The following is a 10,787-nucleotide window of genomic DNA, read 5'->3' on the forward strand; positions in this document are numbered from 1 at the left end:
CAGAGACATTAAATGTCTCAGGGACTCTAGACACCTAGACGTATGCATCGTTTGTATCGTGATACAAGACCAAAAGCACAACATGGCTCACAACATCACAGCGACCAGACTTTCGTTAGGTTGCCAGAAACTATCCCATAGTAACATACATAGCCAGTTAGTACGTGAATGGAAATGGACATTATTACCTCTTTCGCACTTTTTATCATTCTCCTCGCTGCTTCCTTGCAGCTGTAAATGCAATCCCCGTAGCTGGGCTGAAAGTGAGCAACAGCCCGAGTGACTCCCCTGTAGGAATTGCATGTGAAAGCAGGCCAGCCGACCTCGAGGTGGGGTGGTTTTGTGTCCGAGACCTCAGGGAAGTAGATGACGGAGGTGCAGTCAAGAGAGCTAGTTATCAACTGTTCCAGGCCCCCCTCGTCGCCTGCGAGAGACACCCATTTGGGTACCTCGCTAGAGTGGACGATCCATCTTATTTCATCATCGGAAATTAGGGATCTTTTCCTTTTCTTAAAAACTCTAAAAACCCATCTCTTCCACCCGATATTAATTCTTCCAGCGCCAGCCTGTGCACTTCACTGTAAAGCCCCTGCGGGTTAAGGTAATTCTGGTACATTCTGCGGACCGGACCTGGGAAATCATCTAAGCACTGGGACAGGTCCATGACACACGCCATCAAACGTTGCTTCTAATGTGCCGGCATATGTATTTATAAGGCTTTCAAATTCAGACCAAGCCCACCAAGCCGGTATTGGTTAAACCTGATGTTGTTAAACTTGCCTGCCACTCAGCTGGCTGTCTTCAACAAAGCCAACTCACGCCGATTGGCTCCGTTTGAATTTTATAAGCAAACACGGCGGGCCGCTTCAGGCTTCTTATCAACTTCCATTCACTGCTGTCCTGCAACGTTTTCCCCTGAGGTGCCAAAAATCATTCAAGTCTTGCCAAAGGGCAGGCCAGGCTGTGTGGAATTGGGGAGGGAGCCGTGCAGGTGCTGGGAAAACTTGTTTACTTGTTCACACTAATTATATCTTTCGTGTATAAACATGTAATACAGAATTCAAACTTAACAAGTTCTACTTACCAACCCTACAATATTATTTTCACCGTTTAGGTATTAGACCAACCACATGTCCTGATCAGCAAAGTTTGAGTTAAAGTTAGTTGCATTTACTTAAAACATACTATGCAATTTAATGTGAGGGAGTGGGGAAAATCCACAACAGGCTGGAATGGGCTGAAACGTTGTGCTACTAATAAGAGACGGTTCAGGTCACTAGAATAGTCCCTGCTGGTCCAGATTATTTTGATAACCAAACATCTGTTTTCACTGATTCCGCTTACCACTGGCTTAATGTAATGCTGGGTAAGGCAGTCCATGATTAGTGCTAATCAGGGTCTATGTGCTTTCACGGTGTCATGTGTTTTACTGCAGAAACACACATCCTCATTATGAACCAACCATCAAGTCACATGTCACTTATTTCAACGTCAGGGGTGCCGTACAGGGGTTACAGCACCTCCACTTTAAAAATTGTTCCAGTGCCACTGTTCAGAGTTATCAAATAAAACACTAACACAAAAAAAAAGTCAAGACATACAAATCAAAGTTTAATAAGTATCGTTGTTTAAACGAATATTTCAGATATTTTACACAGTCCATTAAAAATGCTTCAGATTACTTTATAACTTTGTTTTTGATCAGGCTACCATATTAGGAAAAAAAAAGTTAAATAGTTGAACTGCTGTTGCTTCAAGACATTGCTAGTCATTTAAAAAAAAAAAAAAAAATCCATGGCTTTTTTTGGAAAATTGTGAAGATGTAAAGATTTTTTGTTTAAAAATCTGATGCATGAACTTGGCCTGGGGGGGGGGGGGGCTGTTATCTCCGGAACATCCCCAATCAGCACCTCCTCCTGCTCCCCTCTGTGGTCTTGTGATACTGGTGGTAAGGTAAAAATAAGACTTCTGACACTCCAAACTATGTTTTCTACATTTTAAATCATTTAAAATGTTCCATTCTTTCCATGATAAAAAGATCTTTGCTACCTTCAGTCATAGTGGAGGGCAGTGTAGAGGATTATCCATACAACCTAGTAAAAAAGGAGAAGACAGACAAATACAGAACAGTTAATAAAATACAAACTATTTCAGTTGCAGAACCCCTGCTTGGAGTTTCTGTATGTTGGTCAATTTCTTGCAGGAGGAGAGAGCAATTAGTCCAAGTTTCTACAGATTCATAAATCTAGAAAAAACACACAATAGTAAGAAATTGGTAGACAAAATCTTTTTCAATGTTTCTATCCCTCTCTTATACGATTAGCGGAACCCGCTCCTATCTCCACTACAGTGTGGGAAAGAGGATTGATTATTCAAGTTGCTGCATTTCCTCCACCACATAAATAGCCATACGATTATGTTGAAACAATTGTTAACCTTTAGCGATCCATTTATTCAGCGCTTGTCAGGTCCAATTTATTTTCGCACACGCTGTATGGCAAAAGGACATCAGTACTGTATCTAGAGCCAAGCCCCACCCCTTGTTTGCTATATTTTTCACATACCTCTTTATAGACGTGCATACTGATAAATCCTCTCCTGATCATTTCGTTTTATCACCAAACTCCTCAATAATGCAATCCAAGTCATTATTTTATTATTATAACATCTCAAAAAACTCTTTGAATGTCTGTAATATTCTTTGAGTGAGGGATGCAGAAGCAGCTATCTCCTTTGTGTGCGTGTTATTTCTGTGGTGCAGGGGGGGGGCTATCAGATACCCTTTTTTTTCAGCTTCATTCGGCTCCCATCGGTCTCACTCAGCCATTGAAAGGTTTTCTCGGGTTTTTCCAGAGAAAGAACAACTAGAGACCTGTGCTTTACGTCTTTTTGGAAATGGAAAATTGTAATGTCGGACCTGGTCCGACACAGGACCGCAAAAGGTTAAGAGTTGTATTACACAAGTTATGCATTTTTTTGGAAATTGAATTAGTTAGGGCAAGACATTTGTTGAATGTAAGCAGGACTATGCTGCCAGTGTATACCTTAGCTAAGAGTATCACACCTCTAATGCTGGTTAAGTCCTACTTCAGAGGAGGCAGCGTGCCACCTTACTGAACTGCATATGGTTTAGCTCGGTATACTGCTGCCAAACAAGTACTGGCCAAAACCGACCTGGCTTAGCTTTCAACATGGCAAGGCTGCATTTATGAGGCACCCTCACTTTTGTCTCAACTAAGAAAACACTCGTACCAGGAACAATGCAAAGGATGTCATGAAGCCCTCTTTGGTTAGTTCCCACAGTCCTCCATACTCCTCTTCATCTATTTGCTGGAAGCTGCTGAAGTACAGGTACAGGGCTCCGGCATTGATTGCACAGAATCTGCAAACACAACAAGCAAGTATTAATCCAAAACTCAAAATACCATATACTGCATCACTTTGGTGACGACTTCAATTTTAGTGCTACACTAGCACTTCAAACAATGGCAATGTTGATATCAACAGCGCTGCTCAAAACTGTGCTTGTGTTTAAATAAAAGCACAAAGTTCTGACATTTACATTAAAATGCTCTGGTGCATTATATAGCTCACACGCTAGAAGCAGAAATTAAACTAGTATGCCTGTTTGTTGTAACAGGGCAATAGCCATACAGGACAGTAAAAAAAAAATGCTGTCTGATCTCCATGGTGAAAGCACGGCCCAACTAGGGTATTTCACTATAGGTTTCTTCCACACAACTATGAATTTGAACACAAGTTGAATCAGTTTGGCAGCTGTCCCGCAGAGTAAGTGTCAGTTCTTTTAAGTGTGTCTGTGCAGCACCTTGAGACACTGATAAAACAAAACGAAAGAGTAAGAGCTCAATTCTAGCAGGAGCAACATAGAACCATTGCTCATACAAGGGTGAGAGAAGGAGATGGTGGTAGGAGGCAAGACTTACATTGCAATTCCTAAAAACCCTTTCAGCGGTGCGATTCCCCAAATAATTCCCAAAATAATAGCAATTATCTGCCGAATCCAGTATATCACGTCTAGAAATTCATCCTGCAAAACAAATGGAGAAATAAAGCAGGCGTTATTAGCTGATCTTAGACAACATGCACAAATGAGATGGAAATAAAACTTCTATTGCCTAGATCTTTATTATTATTTTAAATAAAGAGCTTGCATACACTTAAGAACTTCAGGAGCCTCTATTTACTGGCAAGTTAATTTTCCAAGCAGACTACACTTGCAGGGTATGTTAGGGTTGTAACAATTAATTGTGCACCGATGAATCATGATACTTCTCTCAAACTCACTTAATTTTTACCTTTTAACAAATCATTAAATTATCATTTTATCTTATTATGCATTATAAATGTAGCCCATCAGGATCACATGTATCGTGACACGTATCATATCGTTACCTGCATATCGTGACTTTAGTGTATCATAATATCCCTACTATATGTATAACAGATGTTCTGGACAGGGCACTAATCCATAATCTCCCGGACAAGTTAATGACACAATCACAAGTAGATGCCTCCCGAATCACTGGTTTACCCAATCGTGCCTTGCAGGACTCCTCCAAATAAGAACTGATTGCAGTATGGTACTATACTGTATGGTACTATACTATCCAAGCATATAATAGACATTATTTCCAAAGTTGCTCCACCCAGGATATATAGAACCGTAGCCTCAGTCGCTGTAAATGGTGGTAAATAAGTGCGACCGCGGTTTAGCGATTTCCAGAGATCCACGTGCGAAACTACACTAGACACCAGAGTTGATTTTTTCTCAAACCGAGTTAGTCTCGTCCCACGATGGCATCGCATCAGTGGTAGCAAAACTGAAGTCTTAACTTAATACGTACGGCAGGTAACACAGGCCCTGGCCCCTCATAACACGATGCTATACCTCGTCAACTCCAGCCCGTTATATATATATATATATATATATATATATATTATATATATATACACACATTTTTTTTTTTTTTAAAGATGTAAACACAGACCTTTTCTTCCCACACGGCGTTCCTGATAAAAGCTTTGCTCCAAGGGGATACCTTCAACCCCCCATTGGCGACCTGCGAGTCTTCTTTCCTTTTTGCACTGTTCGTCATTCTCCGGGTCAGCTACTGACTGAGGCGCGGGGAACTTTGATTATTAAAAACTATGTTTTAATAACTACTTGGTTTTTATGACAACAAATAAACAAAAACAATACGCGTGGCTTTCACATTCGCTCGCTTTGATTGCAAATTGATGCAAGCCGTGCTGTCCGTACACATCGTCGTTCCCCGCAGGGTCACTGCGCAGGCGTGTTGGACAAAAGTTATTGGTTGAGCCAATCAGAGGAGAAAACGTGATCAGCGACCGAAGAGTCAAGCGGCCGGGGGGAGGATACCAAAATGTCACAGGGAGGGAGATAGGGCTGTTGAGACCTTTGACCTTTACTTGAATTAAACCCATTTTAAACTAACGTGTTAGTCTTAATTATGATATTTGTAATTATTGTTTTTAATACTTTACATATCTGTGGTTTACCCTGCTTTCCGCAACCCTTTACTCTGCTTTACATACACTTATTTTAAAAGAGAATGAAGGCATGTGCCTACAGTAGATCACTGAATGAAATAAATAAAGTGTTAATCTGTAATTCTGCGTCTTTGTCCGTATTCGTGTTTTTTTTTTTTCACAGTATACAGTATTGCCCAATCTGGTCGATACTTTGTTTGACCACTAGATGGAGTTTGCGTCAATGTTTTTTTTCACGTTAGTTCTCACGCTACTTCCAGCGGACCAAGATAGAACACAGTGGTGTAGCTGGGATGCAGTTAAAAGAACGCATTGGAAATACAAAGTTGCATTAAACAGTAAACAAATAACCCTTTTTAAGTTATTAAGTAGACAGTGTTAAAGTACAGATGGATTGACTACAATACAAACGGTGTCGGATATCGCTCCTGTTCACAGATTCAAACCGATACATATATTAAATGAAATAAATCGTGCAGGTAACTCTGGGAACGCACTATAGTTTTATTTTGTTTAGCTTAGTACAATCAAGCTGAAATCTGCATTTAGTCATAAATACTGGTTATATATGAAGGGTGACTAGCAATGAACGAGTCACAATACAGTTCCTTGGTATTTCCTTTGAAGTCCCACCTCGTAGCGTCATAGGGAATTCCCAGAGGGAGGGAGGTCTTTCTAAGGGTTTCCTATTTTCTCAGGAACCCGGAGTTGTTTTTTTTCGTGCTTAATTCCAAATGATATGAATATTGACAAACTATATTTTGACTCGGGTGTTAGTTTCAATATATTGTTATAGCAAAGAGACCAGCAGTGGTCAAAATGAACGTAAAGGTGCAGTACGTTTTGTTTGAATGGGACCCATCGATTTCAATGTGTAGCGACGACAACCCGTTTAGTAGAGCGGATGGGAGTTGATTCTGGTAAGTTTGATAACAACAGCACACAAATAAAATAAAATAAATAAATAAATACAATCCGAAACAAAGTCCTTTGTTCTGAGCCCCAGTCACATCCAAATCGGGAGGGGGAGGGGGTAGACTTGAGAAGAGGTGATTTTTTTGTTCTCGTAACTTACGTCTTACAAACTAATGCCAGACCACACAGAACTGCTAAGCACGTCGCTATGACGAATTCACCTTTCGAGGACTGAAATCAACGAGCGTACGCTGGAATATACAGTACCACAGTGCTGCATTATATTCCATATAGGTAATAATCACAAGAGTGCTTTACGTGAATATCGTGTGAGGCAGGGCTATCAAAGTGATAGCAGCATATCAATAAACAGAACACATTTTAAACTAGAAAGGTATACTGTGCATTGTTTTGCATAGCATCACATTCACATTGTATGTGTCCGAATATGTGCTTTTCGCATATATCGCTCTGCAAAAATATTTAGAAAAGTTTAGTTTTTCTCTAAACTTAGTTTTTCTCATTGGGGGGGTGAGGGGGGTGCACAGTGTTGACTGAGTAACGCGAGTCTCTCAGAGCTATGTTGGTTTTTGCTGGTGGTGACGCTGCGAGATCACGTGCTCCTGGGTACGTCGTATTTTCTTTTCCCTGGCTCTCTACCTCTACTCCGATCCCTTCGAAATTAAACTAGATCGACTCCATTCCCAGTCCCTACCTTTTCGTGGCGTGTCGCTGAAGGGGCTTCTTGTTACACCCTGTGCGGGTCTAGGGGGGAAGGGACCACCCACCCCCCTTCCATTGCGAGTGATACTGGCTGCAGCCGAGATCAGGGGGCTTGAATATATTTATTTATTTATTTATTTTCGTTTCCATTTTTCATGAAATTGTTTCCACCCGCAGCAGTTGCAAGGTAAGCCTCTTTCAATCTGTTGTTTTAGTTCACACTCTTTGTCAACTGTACGAGTTTTTTTTTATTTTTTTTAACCCCTTCAGAGTTGCAGCGTTGTGCTTGTTATTTACCTACGCTACGGAGGCAGCTTACCTAAACTCGCCGCCAGCAGTACTGTTTAAAATGGCGACACGGGGGGGGAGGTGGGGAGTTTGGGTGGATTTTTTTTTTCCAGCGTAACAATCCTCCTTCATTATCGGCCTGAATAAATTACCAGTATGTGCAAGTGTTTTTAATTAAACAACAAAGTAGAAATAATTAGGAGACGTTGTTCTGAAGTCGGAGCGTTGAGTTGCCGAGAGTATTAAAGCATGTTGCTGAACGTCCGCTGTTATTTTCGCAGTGATTTTATTATTATTATTTGTTTTAAACACGAGCCGTTAACAAAAAAAATAAATAAAATTGTACACAGATGTCTATGGTTTTGAGTGTATGAATAATATGACGTTCTGAGTTGTGGTTTAAAAAAAAAAAAAAAAAAAAAAAAAAAAAAACAAAAGCTACTGGTATGTGTTTTGTCTGTGTAACTAACTACTTACATTTTGTTGTTTGTAATGTTTATTTTACATGTATTATTTGATTCTATGACTTTGCAGTTTAAAAGTTAATTGCTTATAAAAATAAATACACAATGTATTTGTAAACAGTATATATTTACCCCATCTTTCTTTATGTTACTAGTTTTTCATCTAGTAGTGTCAATTGATTAAAGTACGGTAACAGTTAAGGTGATTTGAAAAAGCAACTGTTACTTATGTATTTTTTAAGGAGTTTAAAACGACTGTCAAAACTATATGCAGTGGAATTCCACAACGTAATCAGTAATGGCGTTTTTTGTGTCAATAAAAGAAAACCGTTAGATACTGTAATTTAACTTTTTACTGTAATAAGAGTAAACATTAACAGCTGGTTTCACAGATTCTGATTAGCACAAATCTTGGAACACTTAATGTTAATTTAGGTAGGCCACCATTAAGATAATCCTAGTTGTGAAATCAACCATAAGATTTGAATTACCTATAAGGTTTCAGTTTAAAGTTACATCCCACTTCTGTGGTGTATTAAAAAACGAGTTGGGATTTTGAAAGGTTAAGAAATAAGAATTGAACTAATTGAAATATATTGGACAAATGCACACCATATTTCTGAATTTCTTTAGGATTTTTTTTAGGGACCCTGCATCACTGTGCTTTGTTTTAGACATGAGGCCTAACAAACTCACATTTCTGGGCATTAACCACTAGCCCACACTTCCTCCCATCCCCTGACATTAACTGCTAGGTAGTGATCCACACTGACTCCCAGCCCCTCTGTTGACTCTAACCTCCAGCCCACACCGTCTCCCAGTCGTGCAGCTCTAACCTCTAGGTTCCATACCACCCCCCAGTCCCTCAGCTGTAACCTTTAGGCCACACTGTCTCCCAGTCCCTTAACTCTTACCACAAGGCTACACTGCTTCCCAGTCCCTCAGCTCAAACCACAAGGCAACACTTCCCTCCAACCTCCAGGTCACACAGACAATAGCTGTATATTACTATTCATTCTTGAGCCTGTACCTCAGTGTCGCCTAGTCCATGTGTCTGAACTATGTCTGTCTGCTTCCTTGTCTTCAGCTTTACCAGTTAAGCCCCTATTATTAGCTCTGCCACTAGGCCACACTGCGTTTTGGCACTCTTCTCCGACGAGTAGGCCACACTGTTTGAGTCCTCCATTTTCTGCCAGTGAAAACGTAAAAAAGAGATAGATCATGCACTGGAGTGAACATAGCTAGACTTCAGCCACCTCGTGTTCATGTAGCCTACTATCTCTAAAATTTAGGGTTTTACAGACTTTATTGCTACTACAGTCATGTCAGTAGAGTCAGCTCTGGATTTCAAAAGCAAATTCCCTGTTGTCTGTTAGGAAATGATGATGCCTTTGTGAGAAGGAGGGCTAAGTTGTCGGCCATTTTAAGTGAGACTGCGTCAGTGTAGACTATAGGGTATACAACCTTTTTCAACAGCAGGACATTTATATGAGTCTTAACCATTGCAGTGCAGGTACTGTGTGTAGTCAGACATTTTGAAAAAAGTAAATGTACCTTTTAAAGACAATGTTAATAATTTCACTGTGTAACAATTTTTTTTTTTTTTTTGTTCCTGGGTAGTAAGTGTTATTTCCTAATATAGAAAATGGCTATTATTCCCCACAAACTTTGCTTTTGTGACCAGGACAGTGATATTTTAAAATATCACTATTTCCAATGGGCAAATGGGCAAATGTGTGTCTTTTCGTTCACAGAAAGTCAGAAAAAAAACAACATATGAATCCAAATTAACATGCATTTATACTAAAGTAATACAAAGATGACTACAAAAGATTTAGAAGTGAGTAGTTTTTTGAGTTTTACAATTATACTGTATTTACAGTATAACACTTACTACCCAGGAATAAAAATTGTGTTACATAGTGTTATCAGCATTGTAGGCAGAGTTTTGCACATTGAACAGAATACCAATTGCTGCTTATTTATTTTCTTTTACAGTAAACTTTCAATTTAATGGTAAAAAAAATAAAACAATGTTGACTTTGCTTTGTAACATTCTTAACACAGTATCTGAGTTATTATTCCAGGTCCAGCTGCAGTTTTGCAAAACACTGGTGCAGTGCCTCCTGTTTTTGTCATCAGTCGACTCCCAACTGTGGAGTTTGGCAAAGAAACAGTACAAATACATATTTGAGGGCCTCTAGAAACTTGTTTGAGGGGGTAAATGTATCCTGCCCCCCACCCCCAACAGTGCTGGAAGATCACTCTCCTGGAGTACGTACTAAATAAGGAATGGGGGACTAAGAAAACAGGCCTAACCGTCCAGTGTAGTTTACTCACAGTGTCGCTGTTGAGGCTGCACCTGCTTGACGATGTGTACCGTTATCTGAAAAAAAATCGTTTTCATTAAACTGAGTGTCGGTGTGTTCTGTAATGTGCTGGTCATGCATGTTACACAAGGTAGCTGTTAAGAGTAGATTTAACTTTTATGTTTCCAAACTGAAACTGCTGTGTCAGTCAGAAACTCCACCGATGAATGTAAAAGCCTGCAGCTAGCTGTTCTTGTTGTCTGTCTTCCATTCGGAAGTAATTATTTTCAGAGTGTTTGTGGTGAGGTTGTAGGATAGTTATAGAGATTGAAATGTTGCAGATGTGTTAGCTTGGCTTGTCTTCAGAGTTACAGGAATGCATCATTGCTTTAAAATAAATATATATAATTGGATGAACCCCCCCCCAACAAACCACATATGAAAAGACAAATATTAAAGAAAGTTATATATATATATATATATATATATTCTATAATATATTTATATATATATTCATATAATTAACATGTAAGATTATTTTTTAATCTTTCAACTG

The 10,787-nt window shown here is 39.5% G+C and overlaps 1 protein-coding gene across 2 annotated transcripts; it reads right to left on the reverse strand.

The window, feature by feature from the left end:
• Positions 1-1,598: 1,598 nt before the first annotated feature.
• Positions 1,599-5,327, reverse strand: LOC121319327 (respirasome Complex Assembly Factor 1-like). 2 transcript variants are annotated; one of them, XM_041256644.1, is made up of 5 exons: positions 5,010-5,327; positions 3,945-4,048; positions 3,253-3,382; positions 2,050-2,093; positions 1,599-1,942 (listed from the first exon to the last, which is right to left on the reverse strand). In XM_041256644.1, exons 1-4 carry the CDS (start codon positions 5,115-5,117, stop codon positions 2,052-2,054), a joined length of 384 nt encoding a protein of 127 aa, XP_041112578.1. In that variant the 5' UTR covers positions 5,118-5,327; the 3' UTR covers positions 1,599-1,942; positions 2,050-2,051. The 2 variants fall into 2 exon arrangements, with proteins under 2 accessions (XP_041112578.1, XP_041112577.1); XM_041256643.1 differs by having other exon boundaries at positions 1,599-2,093; positions 5,010-5,326.
• Positions 5,328-10,787: the final 5,460 nt, after the last annotated feature.

This window comes from Polyodon spathula, chromosome 8, assembly GCF_017654505.1.
Source record: "Polyodon spathula isolate WHYD16114869_AA chromosome 8, ASM1765450v1, whole genome shotgun sequence".
Classification (NCBI taxonomy): Eukaryota; Metazoa; Chordata; class Actinopteri; order Acipenseriformes; family Polyodontidae; genus Polyodon; species Polyodon spathula.

Excerpts from the sequence above, each read along its gene's own strand:
- LOC121319327 (XM_041256644.1), bottom strand. The coding sequence starts at position 5,117 with ATGACGAACAGTGCAAAAAGGAAAGAAGACTCGCAGGTCGCCAATGGG. Across the intron at positions 3,383-3,944 it reads GGGTTTTTAGGAATTGCAAT|ATTCTGTGCAATCAATGCCG; the intron begins GTAAGTCTTGCC and ends TTGTGTTTGCAG. Across the intron at positions 2,094-3,252 it reads CATCCTTTGCATTGTTCCTG|GTTGTATGGATAATCCTCTA; the intron begins GTACGAGTGTTT and ends CTTTTTTACTAG.